The sequence below is a fragment of the Oncorhynchus masou genome, chromosome 12 (assembly GCF_036934945.1).
Source record: "Oncorhynchus masou masou isolate Uvic2021 chromosome 12, UVic_Omas_1.1, whole genome shotgun sequence".
NCBI classification, from domain to species: domain Eukaryota; kingdom Metazoa; phylum Chordata; class Actinopteri; order Salmoniformes; family Salmonidae; genus Oncorhynchus; species Oncorhynchus masou.
Window position 1 is genome coordinate 26562829 of NC_088223.1, and position 24161 is coordinate 26586989.

At 42.0% G+C, this 24161-nt stretch overlaps 1 protein-coding gene across 2 annotated transcripts in view; it reads left to right on the plus strand.

Annotated features, from left to right (window-relative positions):
* The window catches only part of LOC135549770 (PHD finger protein 14-like), a 136657-nt gene extending 119660 nt beyond the window's left edge, over positions 1–16997 (plus strand). For both annotated transcript variants that reach the window (XM_064980046.1, XM_064980047.1), the window contains exon 20: positions 15439–16997. In XM_064980046.1, the coding sequence (XP_064836118.1) occupies positions 15439–15531 (93 nt within the window). In that variant the 3' untranslated portion in view covers positions 15532–16997. The remainder of the gene's footprint in view (positions 1–15438) is intronic.
* Positions 16998–24161: the final 7164 nt, after the last annotated feature.

A 24161-nucleotide genomic window follows, 5' to 3' on the forward strand; every position in this document is an offset into this window, starting at 1 on the left:
TGGTGTGGGCTGCTTTGCTGGTGATACTGTCTGATTTATTTAGCATTCAAGGCACACTTAACCAGCATGTCTACCACAGTATTCGGCAGCAATACGCCATCGGATCAGGTTTGCGCTTAGTGGGACTATCATTTGTTTTTCAACACTACGATGACCCAACACACCTCCAGGCTGTGTAAGGGTTATTTGACCAAGAATGAGAGTAATGGAGTGCTGCATCAGATGACCTGGCCTCCACAATCACCCGACCTCAACCCATTTAAGATGGTTTGGGAATAGTTGGAGTGCAGAGTAAGGAAAAGCAGCCAATAAGTGCTCAGCATATGTGGGAACTCCTTCAAGACTGTTGGGAAAGCATTCCAGGTGAAAGTGGTTGAGAGAATGCCAAGAATGTGCAAAGCTGTCATCAAAGCAAAGGGGGGCTACTTTGAAGAATCTAAAATATATTTAGATTTGTTTAACACTTTTTTTGGTTACTACATGATTCCATGTGTTGTTTCCAGGGTTGGATAGATTACTTTCTAAATGTAATCTGTTCGTTACTAGTTACCTGTCCAAAATTGTAATCAGTAACATTTTTGGATTACCCAAACTCAGTAAAGTAATCTGATTACGTTCAGTTACTTTCAGATTACTTTCCCCTTAAGAGGCATTAGAAGAAAACATAAATGTATGTTACCAATTGAACAACATCTATTGCAGGATAAATCAATGTTAAAGTTTTCATAGCTGGCCATATATGGATGTTCAATTTTTCTTTATGGGTTGGTTATGTAGGCTTCTCCTAGCCAATCACTTTCTACTACATATAATAATTAGATTAAATGATATCTTTACATTAAAAACCATGTAATACCCCTTGATCTTCAAGAATAGGACTTGGAAAATTGGAAGTATAGATTAGCCAAATTGTTTTACGCGAGCATATCCCCAAAACTAAGGACTTATTAGACAGCCCTACTCTGTTGCTCATTGAGCCGAGTTGAAAAATAAATGCTGCACTCATGAAATGGCATGCTTTAAGCACTACTGAAAAGTGCTATTTACATGTGTCAAATTAATGCCATATGCTGCATTTGCTGTAGGTCTATTGTTTACCTTTTTGTTGGTGACACTTTGATGTCTTGATAATATGCAGCTGTTTAAAGGGCAAATCCATTGATGAAACAATAACAAAATGGCCGCCCTGCCTCTGTTTTGGTAAAAAGCTGAGGGATTATTGCTTATCACTTATTAACCATAATTTCTTCACATTACTTTACTTTATAATATACATATTTGTTTTATTTGATTACTTTATTATTTAATTCCAAGTCATCATCTCATATCTAGAGAGCTGCCGCCTACGCTGTCTGACAAAATCACTATTTTAGTAGTTCTTCAAAGTAAATAAAGCATAGTTTAGGACTGCTAAGTATCAACTATCAATAACTTAGATCATGTATTTTCAGGCTCGCAAAGCAACTTTTTTCTATCCCTCTAGATATTGTGTTCTCTTTTCTCTCAGTCTTTGTGTCTGTTCCGGACAAATAAGTGAGCACGCAATGGATTATGGTCATTGTAGTTAATTACCTTGTTTTCTGCTCTAAACAATGTAGAATAGTGGCCTGTTGGAAACTACAACTTCCTACTACATCTTACACTGTTAAGGCTTGGTCGGATTTATCTGAGTTGAGTTGAGTTTATTTTTACAGGGACAGTGCACATTAATCAACGTTTCAGTAAAAGTGCCGGTTTTAGCCAGCCGGCTAATTTTCAACCGCAGTCCCTGGGCAGGTTATTAAAAACAATTACAATATAGACAATAGCAACATAGGACAAGCAAGACGTAGCATACAGACAGAGCAGCATAGAGCAAAAAGCAGCAAGACAAAATTCATAAAAGCAACAAAGTGTTTCCACACCTCACAAGCTACAGACAACAGACAACATGGAAAGCGGCAACACACAGCTAGCGACCATGTTCACAAATCTGATTGACCTTTAGCCATGTCTTCAAGCATTTTGTGAAAGTGTGATATGTGGTGCAGTTATGTGTGTCTGATGGCAGTGTATTCCAGACATGGGAAGCTCTCACAGAGAATGCAGATTTACTTAAGGTGCTTTTCCTTAGGGGAACTATACAGTCACCTCTAATGGCAGACCTTGTGGATCTGCTGCCATATGTCTGGGTTTTTTGTTTAACAAAAATATTGAGTGGAGGGGGAGCCAGGCCATTAAGGATCTTGAATACAAGACATGCGTCGGCGTATTGCACGAGATTTTCCCAACTCAAGAGCTCATGCTTTCTAAGGATGTGACAATGATGATGGCTATTGGGCTTCCTATCAAGCACTTTGAGAGCCTGTTTGTAGACAGACTGAATAGGTTTTAATGTTGTACAGCAAGCTTGGGCCCAACTAGTCAAGCAGTATGTTAAGTGGGGGAGTATCATAGAGTTGAAGTACAGTTTTGCTACCTCTGTAGTCAAACAATTTCGTATAAATCGGAAATTAGCTAGGTTAAATTTAGTTATTTGAATTACCTTTTTCACATGCTTTTTAAAAGAGAGGTTGGAATCAAGTATGATGCCAAGGTACTTAAAATCGGATACCACCTGGAGCTTCTCCCCTGACACATAGACATCTGGCTCAGTAGCATCTGTTGCCCTCTTTGTGAAGAACATGCAAACAGTTTTTTTCACATTGAGATGCAAACACGAGTCACTGAGCCACTTTGTAACCTGCACCTCTCTACAGAAACTGCACATCGAGCTCACAGAAAAACAACTGAATGAAATGGAATTCAAACAAGTGAACAGATGTAGGTCAACGAGTTGTAAAAAATAAATAGTACCTGGAATGTCGGTTAATCGCTCAGCACTAATAGCCACATTCAGCAGTCCCTCAACCTGTAAGGTTTTCATTGACTTGTCCTCTGGTCCCTCATTTCCAGCTTCTTTCAGGTTTCTGTTGTTTTTATTTGTTCCTGATTTCTTTGTATGTCCTCTCCATTACTCAGAGATAATGGAAGAGGCACTTTGGCCAGTTTGCCACACAGATTCCTACCAAGCACTTTGCCTTTAGCCTTTATTTATGATTTAGTGCCACATTTTAAATGGTTCAAATTGGAAACTGCAGAGAAATGACTTCTCTTCTCCCCCTCCACACACACACACACACACACACACACACACACACACACACACACACACACACACACACACACACACACACACACACACACACACACACACACACACACACACACATGCCGCCACCGCCACCATATATTTTCCCTGTGAGCATCAGCTCTTATCAAACAGAGGATAAAAAACCTCCCGCTTGTGCATTTTACCTCTGATTAAATTAAGCCTGGCTTGGTAGGCTCACCTCAGTATCTGTCATGCCTCACTAAAATGGAAATCCGCTTCTCGGAAAAGAAGGGAGATTAATGAATGCCCTTTGTAATAAACGAAATGGGAATCACAAATATGCGCAGTCATGAAATTTAATTGTGCTGCTTTCTGGTGACTGGTTTGGCTGGGCGGTGTGGTGTAGGGAGCGTCGGAGAGGAAGACGAGGAGTAGGGAAGAAAAAGAGAGGGAGCACAGGACCGGAGAAGAACGAGGTAGAGGAGAGGAGGCCGTGTGTATGTGGGTGAGATGTGTTTAAATGTAATGCACTGTCTGAAGGAACTAATGAAACCACTGTTTATGGCCCAACCAATTCTATTGTGTCCTCTCCTGAGTGGCCACAGAGGCTTTAAATCACACCGGTGCGCACATTCATACACTCTCACACACATACACATACATTCATGCTCATAAACTCCCACGCTCATACACACACACGCACAGACGTTCATACACACATTTCATGCTTATACACTGACACACACATACACTCTTATTTTCTCACTCTTTCTTCCTCACTCACTCACAGACACACCACCCTTCATTTGCTTAATCAATTCCTTTTGTGCCATTAGAATTTCATTTGTCCCTTTCAAAAGGACACAAATATCGTCTTTGTGAAAGAGTGTTTGATGACTGTATGAATACACACAGGGCTTCTCACCAGAGTCTGTCTTTGTACACTCTCTTTTGGACATTAGTGTTGGTCATATGAGGTGTTTTAATCGTTAGTTATTTGTATGCTTTAATGTTGTTCACACCGTGGGTGTTTTCATGTGGTTCTAGGAGCATCAATACCTTGCAGGGATGCTGTAAACCCCTCAGAACCACCCAGCAGCACTTATCAAAGAAACCCAGTACCATAACACTACTTCCTCCACCACACACACACAGTGCACCACAGACAACCACACTGGTAAATACAATCAAAGCAAAAAGGAAAGTAAGTCCTACTAATTGGCTGCTAATTCTTGTGAGGACTGCGCCAGCTTGATAAAGGGACGATGCTGAAGCTCATTAAAGAAGGAGATGTGGTGTTGGACATTTACATTTTATTTTACAGCATTGTTTTTTTATCCCGCTTTATGAAGTTTTCTGCATGTGGTGTGTGGGCGGGGGGGGGCGGGGGGGAGGGATGGAGGAGGGGGTTGTCTTTTGGAGCGATTGTGTTCTCCCTTTCAGCCAGTGGGGGTCTCAGCCTCCAGTACATTAGCAGCTCCATGGGCCTTTGTTGCCACCTAGGGTTCACTACTCTCCTCCCCCTCATCCTTGCTCTCCTCCTCTTGTGTGGGGGGAGTAGTCTCCATCTCTCTCCACCTCTCTCAAGACTCACATGTTGAGAGCAGCAGCAGCAGTGTGTGAGAAAGCAGGAGAGCGGTAGACGACAGGCTCTGCATGCCCTTTAAGAACACACAACTCAATTAGAATAAAACATGTGGCATGTCATTATCATACATGTATGTGCTGCTGGTGCCAGAGGGCTGGTGACCCATGGAGATAGAGGATGTGTGGGCGGAACAGTCTCTCTCCCTCTACATTTCTGTCTCTTTCTTCCCCTCCATCCCCTTCTCCTCCTACCTCTCTCCCAAAGGGGAGTGATGGAGATATGCCAGAGCCTGTCAGTTTCTCTCTCTCTCCCTCTTATTCCCTCTTCCTCCACCACTCTCTCCCTTTCTCCAGGCCCTTTGAGGTAAGACTTCTTTCTGGTGGCTCTCTCCACTCCTCTCCACTCCACTCCTCTCCACTCCTCTCCACTCCACTCCTCACAGAGCAAATATCACTCTGTCTGTCAGGGGGCCCTGACGCAAGGCCGGTCCCACTATCTCATTCTTCTGTTTCTGTGAGGGAACAGGCTCAGGGGTTCTGGTGCCAGATCTATTTGTGCTGTCTTGCTAACTCCTATGGTTGTGGTCATAATGGAAAGGGTACACCACAGCTTGTAGTAGTTGTTAGTTACTTGGCATTGTTCATGTCCTCCACAGCAGTGCAGTAATGATCATATCAGCATGTTTCCATGTTTTTATTAATGTGATTATTTAAACATGTTATGTACAGTATTTCACACTAGTAAAAATACTGAAAATGCTCCCGTCTCTCTCTGAACACGTTTTACTTGTGTAGCATTAGCTCCTTTAGTGTATATTGTGTAGTGCCGTCATACACCTGGCCTCTCTTTATCTCAAAACAAATCAAATCAAATTTTATTTGTCACATACACGTGGTTAGCAGATGTTAATGCGAGTGTAGCGAAATGCTTGTGCTTCCAGTTCCGACAATGCAGTAATAACCAACAAGTAATCTAACTAACAATTCCAAAACTAATATCTTATAAACAGTGTAAGGGGATAAAGAATATGTACATAAAGATATGAATGAGTGATGGTGCAGAGCAGCATAGGCAAGATACAGTAGATGGTATCGAGTACAGTATATACATATGAGATGAGTATGTAAACAAAGTGGCATAGTTAAAGTGGCTAGTGATACATGTATTACATAAGGATGCATTAGATGATAGAGTACAGTATATACGTATCCATATGAGATTAATAATGTAGGGTATGTAAACATTATATTAGGTAGCATTGTTTAAAGTGGCTAGTGATATATTTTACATCCTTTCCCATCAATTCCCATTATTGAAGTGGCTGGAGTTGAGTCAGTGTGTTGGCAGCAGCCACTCAATGTTAGTGGTTGCTGTTTAACAGTCTGATGGCCTTGAGATAGAAGCTGTTTTTCAGTCTCTCGTCCCAGCTTTGATGCACATGTACTAACCTCGCCTTTTGGATGATAGCGGGGTGAACAGGCAGTGGCTCGGGTGGGTGTTGTCCTTGATGATCTTTATGGCCTTCCTGTAACACCGGGCGGTGTGGGTGTCCTGGAGGGCAGGTAGTTTGCCCCCGGTGATACGTTGTGCAGACCTCACTACCCTCTGGAGAGCCTTACGGTTGTGGGCGGAGCAGTTGCCGTACCAGGCGGTGATACAGCCCGCCAGGATGCTCTCGATTGTGCATCTGTAGAAGTTTGTGAGTGTTTTTGGTGACAAGCCAAATTTCTTCAGCCTCCTGAGGTTGAAGAGGCGCTGCTGCGCCTTCTTCACGATGCTGTCTGTGTGAGTGGACCAATTTAGTTTGTCTGTGATGTGTATGCCGAGGAACTTAAAACTTACTACCCTCCACTACTGTTCCATCGATGTGGATAGGGGGTGTTCCCTCTGCTGTTTCCTGAAGTCCACAATCATCTCCTTAGTTTTGTTGACGTTGAGTGTGAGGTTATTGTCCTGACCCCACACTCTGAGGGCCCTCACCTCCTCCCTGTAAGCCGTCTTGTCGTTGTTGGTAATCAAGCCTACCACTGTTGTGTCGTCCGCAAACTTGATGATTGAGTTGGAGACGTGCGTTGCCGCGCAGTCGTGGGTGAACAGGGAGTACAGGAGAGGGCTCAGAACGCACCCTTGTGGGGCCCCAGTGTTGAGGATCAGCGGGGTGGAGATGTTGTTGCCTACCCTCACCACCTGGGGGCTGCCCGTCAGGAAGTCCAGTACCCAGTTGCACAGGGCGGGGTCGAGACCCAGGGTCTCGAGCTTGATGACGAGCTTGGAGGGTACTATGGTGTTAAATGCCGAGCTGTAGTCGATGAACAGCATTCTCACATAGGTATTCCTCTTGTCCAGATGGGTTAGGGCAGTGTGCAGTGTGGTTGAGATTGCGTCGTCTGTGGACCTATTTGGGCGGTAAGCAAATTGGAGTGGGTCTAGGGTGTCAGGTAGGGTGGAGGTGATATGGTCCTTGACTAGTCTCTCAAAGCACTTCATGATGACGGAAGTGAGTGCTACGGGGCGGTAGTCGTTTAGCTGAGTTACCTTAGCTTTCTTGGGAACAGGAACAATGGTGGCCCTCTTGAAGCATGTGGGAACAGCAGACTGGTATAGGGATTGATTAAATATGTCCGTAAACACACCAGCCAGCTGGTCTGCGCATGCTCTGAGGGCGCGGCTGGGGATGCCGTCTGGGCCTGCAGCCTTGCGAGGGTTAACACGTTTAAATGTTTTACTCACCTCGGCTGCAGTGAAGGAGAGACCGCATATTTCCGTTGCAGATCGTGTCAGTGGCACTGTATTGTCCTCAAAGCAGGAAAAAAAATTTTTTAGTCTGCCTGGGAGCAAGACATCCTGGTCCGTGACTGAGCTGGATTTCATCTTGTAGTCCGTGATTGACTATAGACCCTGCCACATACCTCTTGTGTCTGAGCCGTTGAATTGAGATTCTACTTTGTCTCTATACTGACGCTTAGCTTGTTTGATAGCCTTATGGAGGGAATAGCTGCACTGTTTGTATTCGGTCATGTTACCAGTCACCTTGCTCTGATTAAAAGCAGTGGTTCGCGCTTTCAGTTTCACGCGAATGCTGCCATCAATTCACGGTTTCTGGTTCCCGCAAAGGGAATGTTTTAATCGTTGCTATGGGAACGACATCTTCAACGCACGTTCTAATGAACTCGCACACCGAATCAGCGTATTCGTCAATGTTGTTGCCTGACGCAATACGAAACATGTCCCAGTCCACGTGATGGAAGCAGTCTTGGAGTGTGGAATCAGCTTGGTCGGACCAGCGTTGGACAGACCTCAGCGTGGGAGCTTCTTGTTTTAGTTTCTGTCTGTAGGCAGGGATCAGCAAAATGGAGTTGTGGTCAGCTTTTCCGAAAGGGGGGCGGGGCAGGGCCTTATATGCGTCGCGGAAGTTAGAATAACAGTGATCCAAGGTTTAGCCAGCCCTGGTGGCGCAATCGATATGCTGATACATTTTAGGGAGTCTTGTTTTGAGATTAGCCTTGTTAAAATCCCCAGCAACAATGAATGCAGCCTCAGGATGTATGCATTCCAGTTTGCAAAGAGTCAAATAAAGTTCGTTCAGAGCCATCGATGTGTCTGCTTGGGGGGGAATATATACGGCTGTGATTATAATCGAAGAGAATTCTCTTGGTAGATAATGCGGTCGACATTTGATTGTGAGGAATTCTAAATCAGGTGAACAGAAGGATTTGAGTTCCTGTATGTTTCTGTGATCACACCACGTCTCGTTAGCCATAAGGCATACGCCCCCTCCACTCTTCTTACCAGAAAGGTGTTTGTTTCTGTCGGCGCGATGTGTGGAGAAACCCGCTGGCTGCACCGCATCCGAGAGCGTCTCTCCAGTGAGCCATGTTTCCGTGAAGCAAAGAACGTTACAGTCTCTGATGTCCCTCTGGAATGCTACCCTTGCTCGGATTTCATCAACCTTGTTGTCAAGAGACTGGACATTGGCGAGAAGAATGCTAGGGAGTGGTGCACGATGTGCCCGTCTCCGTAGTCTGACCAGAAGACCGCCTCGTTTCCCTCTTTTACGAAGTTGTTTTTTTGGGTCGCCGGCTGGGATCCATTCCGTTGTCCTGGTTGAAAGGCAGAACACAGGATCCGCTTCGCTAAAGTCATATTCTTGGTCGTACTTATGGTGAGTTGACGCTGATCTTATATTCAGTAGTTCTTCTCGGATGTATGTAATGAAACCTAAGATGACCTGGGGTACTAATGTAAGAAATAACACGTAAAAAAACAAAAAACTGCATAGTTTCCTAGGAACGCGAAGCGAGGCGGCCATTTCTGTCGGCGCCGGAAGTTGTGTATATTGTATATCAGTGTATACTGTGTAGTGCCGTTATACACCTGGCCTCTCTCTTTATCTCCTTCAGTGTATATTGTGTAGTGCCGTCATACACCTGGCCTCTCTTTATCTCCTTCAGTGTATATTGTGTAGTGCCGTCATACACCTGGCCTCTCTCTTTATCTCCTTCAGTGTATATTGTGTAGTGCCGTCATACACCTGGCCTCTCTCTTTATCTCCTTCAGAGTATATTGTGTAGTGCCGTCATACACCTGGCCTCTCTTTATCTCCTTCAGAGTATATTGTGTAGTGCCGTCATACACCTGGCCTCTCTTTATCTCCTTCAGAGTATATTGTGTAGTGCCGTCATACACCTGGCCTCTCTTTATCTCCTTCAGTGTATATTGTGTAGTGCCGTCATACACCTGGCCTCTCTTTATCTCCTTCAGTGTATATTGTGTAGTGCCGTCATACACCTGGCCTCTCTCTTTATCTCCTTCAGTGTATATTGTGTAGTGCCGTCATACACCTGGCCTCTCTCTTTATCCCTATACTTTCTATACTGGACAAATTAAGTCTGCTGGAGCTGCTAACAGAACATGACCAGGTCAGCATAGGTAGATTAAAATCAGCCAGTCAGTCTATTTACAGTACTTAAGGAGCTGCTCTTAGCCCCAACCCTGGCTGTTTATGAGACTGTTAGCATGCGCTAGCTATTGGCCAGCCTGGCCTCTCCTCGCCTCCTGTCTCCCCATTGCCTGGGGATGAGATAGTGAATGGTGCCACAGGTAATTGGAAAATTGGCAGGCTTGTCCGAGAGATTTGGTGGATGGCACGGCCCGATACGTACGTCGGCCGAGGTTCACGACATGTTGTCCCCGGCAACGATAGATTTATATCGGCCCGCGGGTGGGGACCGGCCGAAGGAGGGAGGTGGAGAAGTATCCTGAGTTCAGGAAAGAGTAAGGCATTTTTTACCGGTGGGAGGCTGCATATCAAAAGTGCGTCCATAGAGGAGACACAGACAAGGTTTGTGTGAGTTACAGGGTGATATATGAACCAGAACTAAACTCTGGCCCTGGCTGATTTACGACTCCACTGCTAATGTCTTGCAGTTATCAAGCCTGGGAGATCCACTCTGCTTCGTAGTTAGACTGCGTTCCACCCTATTCCCTATACAGAGCACTACTTTTGACCAGGGCTAATAGGGACTGCAATTTGATGTTTAAATACTCAATTGGCCCAATTAGCTGCTGTTGAAGTGCACTTGGGAGTTTGGGGAGATTTTCTCCTGTGTTATAATAACTACCATAGGAGTAGGGCTGGCACAATTACTTTATAACCATGTAACCGATGGTCAGAGATAAACACCGTCATGAATAACTGCCATAACTGTTTTTGTGGAATGAACAGCTGACGGAAGACTGGACGGCTGGGCATTTGTGAGGTTGAGTCCAACTTTGTTTCTCCTTGTTGAAACAAGCCAGGTGTTTTAGCAAACGAGTCTTCATTTGCTTAGGTAATACCCCCTCCCTGCAGCACATGCAGTCAGGAACTGAGGAGAGTTACCCGTATAAAAGACACCTGTCCACACACTCAATCAAACAGACTCCAACCTCTCCACAATGGCCAAGACCAGAGAGCTGTGTAAGGACATCAGGGTTAAAATTGTAGATCTGCACAAGGCTGGGATGGGCTACAGGACAATAGGCAAGCAGCTTGGTGAGAAGGCAACAACTGTTGGCGCAATTATTCGAAAATGGAAGAAGTTCAAGATGACGGTCAATCACCCTCGTTCTGGGGCTCCATGCAAGATCTCACCTCGTGGGGCATCAATGGTCATGAGGAAGGTGAGGGATCAGCCCAGAACTACACAGCAGGACCTGATCAATGACCTGAAGAGAGCTGGTACCACAGTCTCAAAGACAACCATTAGTAACACACTACGTTGTCATGGATTAAAATCCATGCGGATGTCCAGGCCCGTCTGAAGTTTGCCAATGACCATCTGGATGATCCAGAGGAGGAATGGGAGAAGGTCATGTGGTCTGATGAGACAAAAATATAGCTTTTTGGTCTAAACTCCACTCGCAGTGTTTGGAGGAAGAAGGATGAGTACAACCCCAAGAACAACATCCCAACTGTGAAGAATGGAGGTGGAAACATCATTCTTTGGGGATGCTTTTTTTTTGCAAAGGGGACAGGACGACTGCACCGTATTGAGGGGAGGATGGATGAGGCCATGTATCGCGAGATCTTGGCCAACAACCTCCTTCCCTTAGTAAGAGCATTGAAGATGGGTCGTGGCTGGGTCTTCCAGCATGACAATGACCCGAAACACACAGCCAGGGCAACTAAGGAGTGGCTCCGTAAGTTGCATCTCAAGGTCCTGGAGTGGCCTAGCATGTCTCCAAACCTGAACCCAATAGAAAGTCTTTGGAGGGAGCTGAAAGTCTGTATTGCCCAGCGACAGCCCCAAAACCTGAAGGATCTGGAGAAGGTCTGTATGGAGGAGTGGGCCAAAATCCCTGCTGCAGTATGTGCAAACCTGGTCAAGAACTACAGGAAATGTATGATCTCTGTAATTGCAAACAAAGGTTTCTGTACCAAATATTAAGTTCTGCTTTTTTAATGTATCAAATACTTATGTCATGCAATAAAATGCTAATTAATTACTTAAAAATCATACAATGTGATATTCTGGATTTTTGTTTTAGCTTCCATCTCTCACAGGTGAAATGTACCTATGATAAAAATGACAGACCTCTACATGCTTTGTAAGTAGGAAAACCTGCAAAATCGGCAGTGTATCAAATACTTGTTCTCCCCACTGTGTGTGTGTACGTACATACGTGCATGCATGCATGCATGCATACATACATACAGACATACATACATACATACAGTGGGGCAAAAAAGTATGTAGTCAGCCACCAATTGTGCAAGTTCTCCCACTTAAAAAGATGAGGCCTGTAATTTTCATCATAGGTACACAAAGTAATCCAGAAAATCACATTGTAGGATTTTTTATGGATTTATTTGCAAATTATGATGGAAAATAAGTATTTGGTCACCTACAAACAAGCAAGATTTCTGGTTCTCACAGACCTGTAACAACTTCTTTAAGAGGCTCCTCTGTCCTCCACTCATTACCTGTATTGATGGCACCTGTTTGAACTTGTTATCCGTATAAAAGACACCTGTCCACAACCTCAAACAGTCACACTCCAAACTCCACTATGGCCAAGACCAAAGAGCTGTCAAAGGACACCAGAAACAATATTGTAGACCTGCACCAGGCTGGGAAGACTGAATCTGCAATAGGTAAGCAGCTTGGTTAGAAGAAATCAACTGTGGGAGCAATTATTAGGAAATGGAAGACATAAAAGACCACTGATAATCTCCCTCGATCTGGGGCTCAACGCAAGATCTAACCCCACGGGGGTCAAAATGATCACAAGAACGGTGAGCAAAAATCCCAGAACCACACAGGGGGGACCTAGTGAATGACCTGCAGAGAGCTGGGACCAAATTAACAAAGCCTACCATCAGTAGCACACTACGCCGCCAGAGACTCAAATCCTGCAGTGCCAGACGTGTCCCCCTGCTTAAGCCAGTACATGTCCAGGCCCGTCTGAAGTTTGCTAGAAGAAGATTGGGAGAATGTCATATGGTCAGATGAAACCAAAATATAACTTTTTGGTAAAAACTCAACTCGTCGTGTTTGGAGGACAAAGAATGCTGAGTTGCATCCAAAGAACACCATACCTACTGTGAAGCATTTAGATGCACTATTGTAAAGTGGCTGTTCCACTGATGTCAGAAGGTGAATTCACCAATTTGTAAGTCGCTCTGGATAAGAGCGTCTGCTAAATGACTTAAATGTAAATGTAAATGTAAGCATGGGGGTGGAAACATCATGCTTTGGGGATGTTTTTCTGCAAAGGGACCAGGACGACTGATCCGTGTAAAGGAAAGAATGAATGGGGCCATGTATCGTGAGATTTTGAGTGAAAACCTCCTTCCATCAGCAAGGGCATTGAAGATGAAACGTGGCTGTGTCTTTCAGCATGACAATGATCCCAAACACACCGCCCGGGCAACGAAGGAGTGGCTTCGTAAGAAGCATTTCAAGGTCCTGGAGTGGGCGCCCTCTTAGATCTGCATGGAGGAATGTGCCAAAATACCAGCAACAGTGTGTGAAAACCTTGTGAAGACTTAAGGAAAACGTTTGACCTCTGTCATTGCCAACAAAGGGTATATAACAAAGTATTGAGATAAACTTTTGTTATTGACCAAATACTTATTTTCCACCATAATTTGCAAATAAATTCATTAACCTCTTGCGACGAGCAATCCCGGATCCGGGATCGTAATCATAGCCTCAAACGCATTAGCATAACGCATCGGACATAAATACCCCTAGAAACTTTTCCTATTCATGAAAATCGCAAATGAAATGAAATAAATATATTCAAACACAAGCTTAGCCTTTTGTTAACAACACTGTCATCTCAGATTTTCAAAATATGCGTTACAGCCAACGCTAGACAAGCATTTGTGTAAGTTTATCATGGCATAATGCTATGTTAGGCTCTGCTGGCAGCAGGCAACATTTTCACGAAAATAAGAAAAGCTACCAAATTAAATAATTTACCTTTGAAGAACTTCAAATGCTTTCACTCAGGAGACTCCCAGTTAGATAGTAAATGTTCCTCTTTTCCAAAAAGATTATTTTTTGTAGGCAAAATAGCTCCTGTTTCTTCATCATGCTTGGCTGAGAAATCGACCGGAAAATGCTACAACTATAACGTCAAACTTTTTTCGAAATTTGCTCCATAATATTGACAGAAACACGGCAAACGTTGTTTAGGATCCATCCTCAAGGTGTTTTTAACATATATATCCGTCGAGGCAATTGGTTTCTCATAAGAAGCGATTGGAAAAATGGCTACTTCAGTATTTTCCGCAAGATTTTCTGCGGGAGACACCATGTGACCACATGCTATATATGGTCCCTTACGGCTATTCTTCAATGGAAATGCCTAAAAATACGTCACAATGCTGTAGACACCTTGGGGAATATGTGGGAAACGTAAGCTCATTCGTAGCTCATTCACAGCCATATAAGGAGTCATTGGCATGAGGCGGTTTCAAACAATGCGGCACTTCCTGGTTAGATTTTTATCTGGGTTTCGCCTGTAACATCAGTTCTGTGGCACTCACAGACAATATCTTTGCCGTTTTGGAAACGTCGGAGTGTTTTCTTTCCAAAGCTGTCAATTATATGCATAGTCGAGCATCTTTCCGTGACAAAATATCTTGGTAAAAAAGAAAACGTTTTTCATCCAAAAATGTTAATAGCGCCCCCTAATGCATAACTACAATGTGATTTTCTGGATATTTTTTTTTTTCATTTTGTCTGTCATAGTTGAAGTGTACCTATGATGAAAATTATAGGCCTCTCTCATGTTTTTAAGTGGGAGAACTTGCACAATTGGTGGCTACTAAATACTTTTTGCCCCACTGTATATATATATATATATATATATATATATATATATATATATATATATATATATATATATATATATATATATATATATATATATACATATATATATTATTATTATTTTTATTTTTTTTTGCTATTCAAAAAGTTATGGTGACCGTGGTTAATTGGCTGATCAATAACTGTTATCCAAAATTCTATGGCCGTCACAGCCATAATGGGTAGTCTACACTGGTGTTTGCGAGTACTGAGGAATGTACCAATACCTTTCTACTATGTCGTTAGATATAGAGTATACTATAAGGATACTGTGAGGGGAAACAGAACCACATCTACACACCAAACACACTGTTAGAAGAATCAGTGGGCCTTCACATCCACACCAAGAATCTACACTAGGCCTACACCTCATGTAGGTCTGTCCAGCTGCACGTACACACACGCTCCTTAAAGCAGTCATTACATTTTCAAACTCGGTGTGTATATTAACCTCTAGAGAAAGAGATAATTGCATCTGTCTGAGTCATTTAGTCACTGTTGCGGCTGTCGCCACCGTCACTTTCACTTTGCCTTCCCTTCTGAATCAGCTGGGTGTCAAGTCCTGCCCACCCTGACTACAGCTCTTTGTTCTAAGAGGAAATGGCTGCTGAACAATGCCTTTAACACCAGCACAACATTAGCCTACCAACACTAACTACTTATCCCTGTTGGTATTGAGACAGACCTGTCTAAAAATCTCATTTATGGTTGTGAGTTCGGATGTGATTTGCCCAACTGTGGTCTAAGGGCATTTATATTTTTGACCTTCCAGAGACCCATTTTGAGGACCCAGGTGAGGAAAATACTGTGCCTGAATATTCTGTGTTGACCCTATTATATGTTTTATGTTTCAGGAAGAAGAGGAGGAGCGTGAGGAGGATGAAGAGGACGATTCGTTCAAAGAGGAAACGACAGAGCACAACATCCCAACAGAAATTCCAAACTGAAACAAAAACAACTGTGTGACCTTATCTTTGAGCACAGTGATATTCATGTTATTGGTCGGCGGTCAGTCAGTGTCATCAATTCCACTTCAAAGATCTGTAGGTAACAGGACAGTCTGTAATGTCTCACAGTTTTACTGACATTACTGCTCATCTCTAGCCTGGTCCCAGATATGTTTGTGCTGGTTTGCAGCTAATGACAACACAAACAAGATGGCATCAACAGATCTGGGATCAGGCTAACACACCTTTTCTCCTCAGTAAGATATGGGACAGAGCACAGAGGTACTAACCACATTTGTTTTGTAGCCAGAGGAACAGTATATTTTAGAGTAGAGAATGTATTTGGCAAAGAATGTACCGTGGAATCTTTTAGAGGGAATTCAAGTCATAGTATATATTTTCAAAAAGGACAGATCTGAAGCCTCACGCTCCCTATGGTAACTGGAGATGATGTCACTGACGTGCAGGTTTTATCATAGAAATATACAATCTAGAATCTATGGTAACTGGAAATGATGTCGCTGACATGCAGGTTCTATCATAGAAATATACAATCTAGATTGTGTCTCTATGGTTTGTATATAAGATCTTCATGAAACAGCTCCTCAATGTATTCTGACTAAGAATGTTTTCATTCGGGGGAGTCCAGTGTTAGATTTCTGTTTTCAGGTGCATCTGTCCGTGGCGGTATTTTGCAGCAGAGATGAAATCAAATATAAAACTCAGAGAAAGTATCTGGATGGACCAGACCAGTCAGACTGTTAGAGGATATGAACCTGCTTATGAACCTGACCAACCAAACATTTTCCTTCAGATCTATTTTCATACACTAATCATTATGCAGTATGGTGTTCACACTATCCTCAGTAGCCTGCTCCCAAATCTGGGATCATACTATCTCCTCAATGCCCTGTTTACATACACTGTATGTGAAGTGTTCAGTAGGGTTAAGTATTTCTTATACAATCTCTCATCACCTTTGAATTGAAACTCTATTTTCTGTACGGCATGGGAACACCACGTTCTTGTATCACCAGTTTTAAAAAGTTTTTGTTGGTGCTTTCTGGTCTTCCCTCTATGGATTGTCATGACCTCTTTTTTATGAGTTTAGTTTTTATATGTGTATGCATTTATGTTCACACTGTCTGACATGTCAGTAACCTCATACACATGGTGTGGCACAAATTCATTTCAAGTCAGCTACCCTCTTTGTTTGTGGCTGCACTACAAGTCAAAGGAAACAAACTCTGGCTTATAACCCAGGCTGTCCAGGAACTACAACACAAGTCAACACGTTGACTTACCTGTTTAAGTGCTGCCAATGTATCATTGTATGTTTTGATTTGACATTAAAACAACAAGGGAAAGGGTCATGTATTTTTGGGGGGATATGCATTTGCTAAGAGTATGTATTTAGATACTTTGTAAATGTTAAAGTGCCAATAAACTTAAATTCCACAACAATATTATGGTAATAACATCCCTTTTGTCCCTATGACATTCATTCCAAGTTTTTTATTTTTTTTTATTTTTAAGAATTGTTGTCAACATAAAAAAAAAGAACTGTCCTTACACCAAACATTCGGACAACTGCAGTCATGAAAAGGGAAATTAAATGGCAACCATTAAACTTTGAATGCTTGATCATTGCACTACTTTGTCAAAAGTATTTAGGGAATAGGGTGCCATTTGGGATTCATTATAGATCCAAGCCTACAGTAGTGGAGTGTTGAGGGGCCAGAGACAGTAAGGTGACTCCTTCTCTGTGTTCCTGGGTCATAATATGTTGCTCTATATTATTTATTCACACTAACCCCCATTTAAACTGCAGTCATGGGCCAGCACTAGTAGGGGTCTGTGCTCCACACACACTCATGCATATCTTCACAATCCTCCATACAGACCCACTGCTCTCCCTATCTATCTCACCTCTTTGTGTAACATTCATATACAAAAGGGTTGATAAATGAAACGATGTCTGATGGATCTTTATATCGCATTGCCTCACAATCGCCCTCCCCCATCCACACCCCTGTCCCCACCCCCGCCCCTATGTCAAGGCGGGTAGCAGCATCTAGACATTAATGCATTAAGGGGCGTAATGCCAATTTGTTTCAAAGAGGAACTATTAATTTTCCCATTTCAAGGGAGGCAGGAGGGAACCCCTGTACAGCCTCTGAACCGTGAAAGACATTATCTGGAGAGCCTGTGTCTCTTTTTTTGGGGGGAGGAAAAGAGAGAGAGCGAGTGTGTGTCCCTCGTTCAGGAAAAGGAAAAGACACGTTAGAATTGATGCTCTTTGATGGGAGGGGGCGGCTGGTGGCTGGCGCCCGCAGAGGGTAGAGTCGGGCCTCCCGCCGCTGTTTTCCCAGCGTGCGGTCTGAGAGGGATGTCATTAGGCCTGTAATAACAGCACTGTGCACGTTAATGGCAGAGTGGCCCACTCCGTCGCCCTGTGCCCCGTCAATCTGTGTGTGTGTGTGTGCGTGTGTGCGTGCGTGCGTGTGTGTTCTCCGCCAATCTCCACCCCTATCTACAGTTGCAGCATATTAAACAGATCTTAATGGTCCCTCTACAGATAGGCTCCATAGCAGATGGAGATGTGCTCAACAGCCAGCGGTCTAGAACAACAAAGAATAAAAGAGAAGAATGAAAAAAAGCACTCGTGTTAATGTTCTGGGTGTGCGTGTGGCTATACGTCGACGGGCACAAACGGGTAATGCACAGAGTAAGAGGGCGCTGCTTAGACCACTGCGCCACCGCAGTTCACAGAGCTTCTATCAAGCCGTGAGAAAACTTGATGATAGTTGATGGAAACAGTGTTGTTTTTTTTAAAGGGGTGGAGCAGCTTAATATCACGGAAAGATTGTTGCTTCCATCAATGGAATTGTTTGCATAATTCCAATCCAACATATATTTTTGGGGTAAATATGTATATCCATATACATACACGTAAGCATACATATTCACATATATACCTATATAGATATTGTTACGGATACCAGTATCCTGTGTGTGTGTGTGTATCCTGTGTGTGTGTGTATCCTGTGTGTGTGTGTGTGTATCCTGTGTTCTTTTCTCTCCTTCTCCCCTCACAGGTGAAAATCATCACTCCCCAATCAGTCACCAATCCAATCATCAATCAGAAGACACACCTCCTCCTGTTTCCTACCCTATCACAGTTAATTTCCCTTGGTTTAAAAACCCTGTCAGTTGTTTGCTCTAGAGTGCACTCTCTTTGTTAATGCCATGTCTGTAGGTCTCTGTGGTTCATGCGCTGTGTATTAACCTCTCTTTTGTTTGAGCACATCCATAGCACGTTGTCATCACCTGTGAGTATTGTTTTTGGATATGGTGTTTGTTTGCTGGTGGTAAAAGGGGAAACCAAGACAAGTCGCCCATGGGCATACACTACCCGTAGGTAGACTTTGTTAAATACACTAGTTAGAACTGGGCGGACCACCCACTGTATTGTTAGTTAGTTAGCTGTTAAAGTAGGCTAGTCTAGCTTAGGCGTGTTTTTGGAATACCCCCATTACTGTGTGTTTTCAAATAAACCTTGAGTGTGACGGTAGATTTCAGTTGTCCTGGTTATTTTGTTCACACTTTTACTTTGTCACTATTATAATTTGCAAGAGTTATGTTACGGGTCTCATTACCATCCCCCCCTAGACTGTTGGGCAAAAAGGGATTTGCAACAGATATACATACTTTTTTTTAAGAATATACCTTTATTATTTTCCGCAAACCCTACCATCCTTCCCCCAATTGGAGTAAACTAATAAACACTTAGGCTTCTACCTTCAGTTTATACATCTTATACACATTTTACAGACACACACTATTTTACAATAGTAGTTTGTTTTTAGTCCTTCCTCTATTTCTGATGTCCATCCAGTTTGCTTTGTATTTGTAACTGTGCTATTTCTGAACCTACATTGGGGCAAAAAAGTATTTAGTCAGCCACCAATTGTGCAAGTTCTCCCACTTAAAAAGATGAGGCCTGTAATTTTCATCATAGGTACACTTCAACTATGACAGACAAAATTAGAAAAAAAATCCAGAAAATCACATTGTAGGATTTTTAATGAATTTATTTGCAAATTATGGTGGAAAATAAGTACTTGGTCACCTACAAGCAAGATTTCTGGCTCTCACAGACCTGTAACTTCTTCTTTAAGAACCTCCTCTGTCCTCCACTCGTTACCTGTATTCATGGAACCTGTTTGAACTTGTTATCAGTATAAAAGACACCTGTCCACAACCTCAAACAGTCACACTCCAACCTCCACTATGGCCCAGACCAAAGAGCTGTCAAAGGACACCAGAAACAAAATTGTAGACCTGCACCAGGCTGGGAAGACTGAATCTGCAATAGGTAAGCAGCTTGATTTGAAGAAATCAACTGTGGGAGCAATTATTTGGAAATGGAAGACATACAAGACCACTAATCTCCCTCGATCTGGGGCTCCACACAAGATCTCACCCCATGGGGTCAAAATGATCACAAGAACGGTGAGCAAAAATCCCAGAACCACACGGGGGGACCCAGTGAATGACCTGCAGAGAGCTGGGACCATAGTAACAAAGCCTGCCATCAGCAAGGGCACTGAAGATGAAACGTGGCTGGGTCTTTCACCATGACAATAATCCCAAACACACCGCCCGGGCAATGGAGTGGCTTCGTAAGAAGCATTTCAAGGTCCTGGAGTGGCCTAGCCAGTCTCCAGATCTCAACCCCATAGAAAATCTTTGGAGGGAGTTGAAAGTCCGTGAAGACCAGCAACAGCCCCAAAACATCACTGCTCTAGAGGAGATCTGCATGGAGGAATGGGCCAAAATACACGCAAGTGTGTGAAGACTTACAGAAAACATTTGACCTCTGTCATTGCCAACAAAGGGTATGTAACAAAGTATTGAGAGAAACCTAATTTTGTCTGTCATTGAAGTGTACCTATGATGAAAATTACAAGCCTCTCATCTTTTTAAGTGGGAGACCTTGCACAATTGTTGGCTGACTAAATACTTTTTTGCCCCACTGTATATACATTTTACATTGTTTATCTTGCTATTAGTCCCACCCTTCAGCTCCATTCAACTCCCATCTATTTCTCAACATCCATTTTGGATTTCTATTTGTCATTTTTCAACTGTGCTGTGATATTTCACAAAGTACTGAACCTTTCTATTCTCATAGCTTCTACATATTAAAAATAAAACATTTTGCTCAAATAATTATTATATTGATCGATTGACTATGGTTTTTCAAATCACCCAGTATTGCGATCTGCAGCGTTTGTTCTAGGCAAATGTTGCAATTCTTCAGTCAATCTTGGACCTGTGACCAAAAATGAGCTACATATGGACAATACCAAAATAAATGATCTAATGACTGCCTCTTCACAGCTAAATCTGTAGAGCTGGGAAGATTGTATCCCCCATATATCTATAACATTCTATTGGTTGTAGTAATTTTGTATAGTCATTTAAATTGAAAAATTCAAAGTTTTGAATCCGGCATGTTTTGCGTATCAATTCATAAACCATGTGCCATGGAATGGGTACATCAATTCTCTTCCCAACTATTTGCAGTTTATATGGCACAGCTGTCAGTTTTTTGGTCCTTAAATGAAATTGGTATATGTTTTTATTTCTCACTTTTATTTAAAAAAATGGTTTTCTTTAATACAAGGCTGACATACAAGTTCCTTACTTCCTTCTACTTGCCTCTTCCATTTTTGTGGCAATGCTGCAATTAATTGGTTGTAATTTTGGGTTGAGCAGACATTTCCATATGTATGTGTAAGCTGCATTTGTGACAACTCCACCAGTCCTATTTATGATATCATTCACTAAAATTATACCTTTTTAAAAGAATTCTACAAATTAGTATATTTGAGTTTAGCCACAATATTTGTTGTAGTATTTGTTCTGTCTTTTCAGGATTAAACTGAAATTACAACCAACTTTCTAAGGCTTGTTTAAAAAGTAACAATATTTTGGAGATTTCCTTTTCAAACAACCGAAAGTGAGCAGGTGTAATCTGAATAAAGGAAAGGGCCATTCTTGAACATAGGATGAAACATTCCTACCAATTTACTGGGGAACCCGTTTGGATTTAAATACACCTTTTGTATGACTGATGCCTTTAGTGAGAGGTCTAATGCTTTAATATTTAATCATTTCTGCCCTCCGAATTCATATTCGTTATATAAATAGGCCCTTTTAATTTTGTCTGGCTTGCCATTCCAAATAAAATTGAATATTTTTTTGTTAATATAATTTAAAGCAGGTCACTAGGGGTAGGCAAAAGCATAAGTGTCACGCCCTGGTCGAAATATTTATTTGGTCAGGCCAGGGTGTGACATGGGTTATTGTGGTGTGTTTTTGTCTTGGGGTTTTGTGGGGTGTCTAGCGTAGTCTATGGCTGCCTGAGGCGGTTCTCAATGAGTCAGGTGATTATCGTTGTCTCTGATTGGGAACCATATTTAGGCAACCATATTCTTTGAGTTTCGTGGGTGATTGTTCCTGTCTGTGTTTATATTCACTAGATAGGCTGTATAGTTTTTTCACGGTTCCGTCTTGTTTTTGTACATTTCAGTTATTTCATGTCTAGTCTATTTTCATCAATAAACATGAGTAACCACCATGCTGCATTTTGGTCCGCTCCTCCAACAGAAGATCGCCGTTACAATAAGCAAATAGGTCAACTGTGATATAACTAGAGTTAATTAGGGTGATTTTTTTTCCCACATGGTAGCAAGATCTTGTCTATTTTTGCTACATTTCTATAAAAATGTATTGAGGTCATTTCTATCTTTTGGGATTTGTAAACCGAGTATGTCCACATCTCCGTCAGACCATTTAATTGTTAAACTACATGGTAATCTCAAATTTGCATTTTTTTTTGTGATCCAATACGTAATATAGTACACTCATCATAATTTAGTTTTAATCCAGAGAGGATAGCAAAATTATCTTGATCCTCTGAGGCCGTGGAGAGATTGTGGTTTTAAAAGAAAACAACATGAATTATCAGCGTACAATGACACCTTAGTTTTTAAGCCATGGATTTCTAATCCCTTAATATTGTTTGATCTAATTTTAATAGCTATCATTGGCAATAACGATGGCAATAATAAAGGGATGCTGATAGTGGACAACCTTGTTTTACTCCTCTAGATAGTAAATAATGGCTACATCTCAAAGTTAACTATTTTACACCTAGGGTTACTATACATAACTTTAAACCAGAGATTCCCCAAAATTGAAATATTCTAGGCATTTATATAACTCCAGTCGTACTTTATCAAAGCCTTTTCAAAATCAGCTATGAAAACCAGGCCTGGTGTCCCCAATATTTCATAGTATTCTATTGTTTCCACTACTTGTCTTATGTTATCTCCAATGTATCGTTCATGTAAAAAAAAAAATGTCCGATTAGGATGAATAATATCTAACATTTTTTTTATTTATTCTATGCGCCAAGCATTTTGCAAGGATTTTTGCATCACAACACTGAAGTGTAAGAGGTCTCCAATTTTTTTTATGGACTTGATCTTTATATTACTTGGGTCCTGTTTCAATAATAATGATATCAGACCACCTTGTTGTGTGTCTGATAATCTACCATGTATATAGGAGTGGTAACAACATGCTAATAATGGTCCTCTGAGTATATCAAAGTTTTGTATACTTCCACTGGTGCCATCCAGCCCTGGAGTTTTCCCATCCTTAAAGGCCCCAATTGCCTCAAGCAGTTCCTCCTCTGTAATTTGGCCTTCACATGAGACTTTCTGTACAGATGTTAATTTTACATTATTATTATTAGGGGAGAAAATCCATACAATTAGTTTCAGTTAGTGGAGATGGAGGAGTCTGAAATGAAAACATATTCTTAACGTACTTTACTTCCTCCAAAATATCATTCGGTGAATCTTGCGTGACTCCATTTGTAACAAGTTTCAAAAAAAATTTTGGGGGGGTTAGACTGTCAGCATTGAAAATGAATTTGGTCCAGTTCGCTTTATTTTTGTAATACATTATACTGGATCTTTCTTGTGCATTTTAATAAGCATCCATTACTATAATGTATTAATTGAACATGCTAACCACGTATAGAATATATCTAAGAGAGAACAATGTTATTATGAACTGGTCACATTACATTCCACCACCAGCTGTCCCAGTAATAAAAAACATAACACAACAATATACAATAAAGAACGTGTTTGTGATCCCCAGCTTTCACTGTCTCTGCTTCGCCCTCCATCTTCAGTCACTGAAAAATGGTCACCTTGACCTTTTTGAGCACCTCCACTTGGTAACAACCACAGCCTAAAATTTTCACCAGCTACTGTGCCAGGCAGATTAAAAAAAACTACCAGCCACTCAGATTTATTTTACCAGCCCAAATAAAAATTGCTCAAATTACACAAACAAAACAGATGAGATGGATATACAGCCTAATGGTAGAAACTTAAAGATGGAATATCTGAAGATGCAACAATAGGATTGTGCATTACTGCCTTTGGACAGTAGAATAAGAAATGCGGGTTTCAATGGCATATCAGCAAATCTTCGCTTTTTTTCTATTGTTGGATTTTGGCTGTAGGCTATTAAAAGCAAGG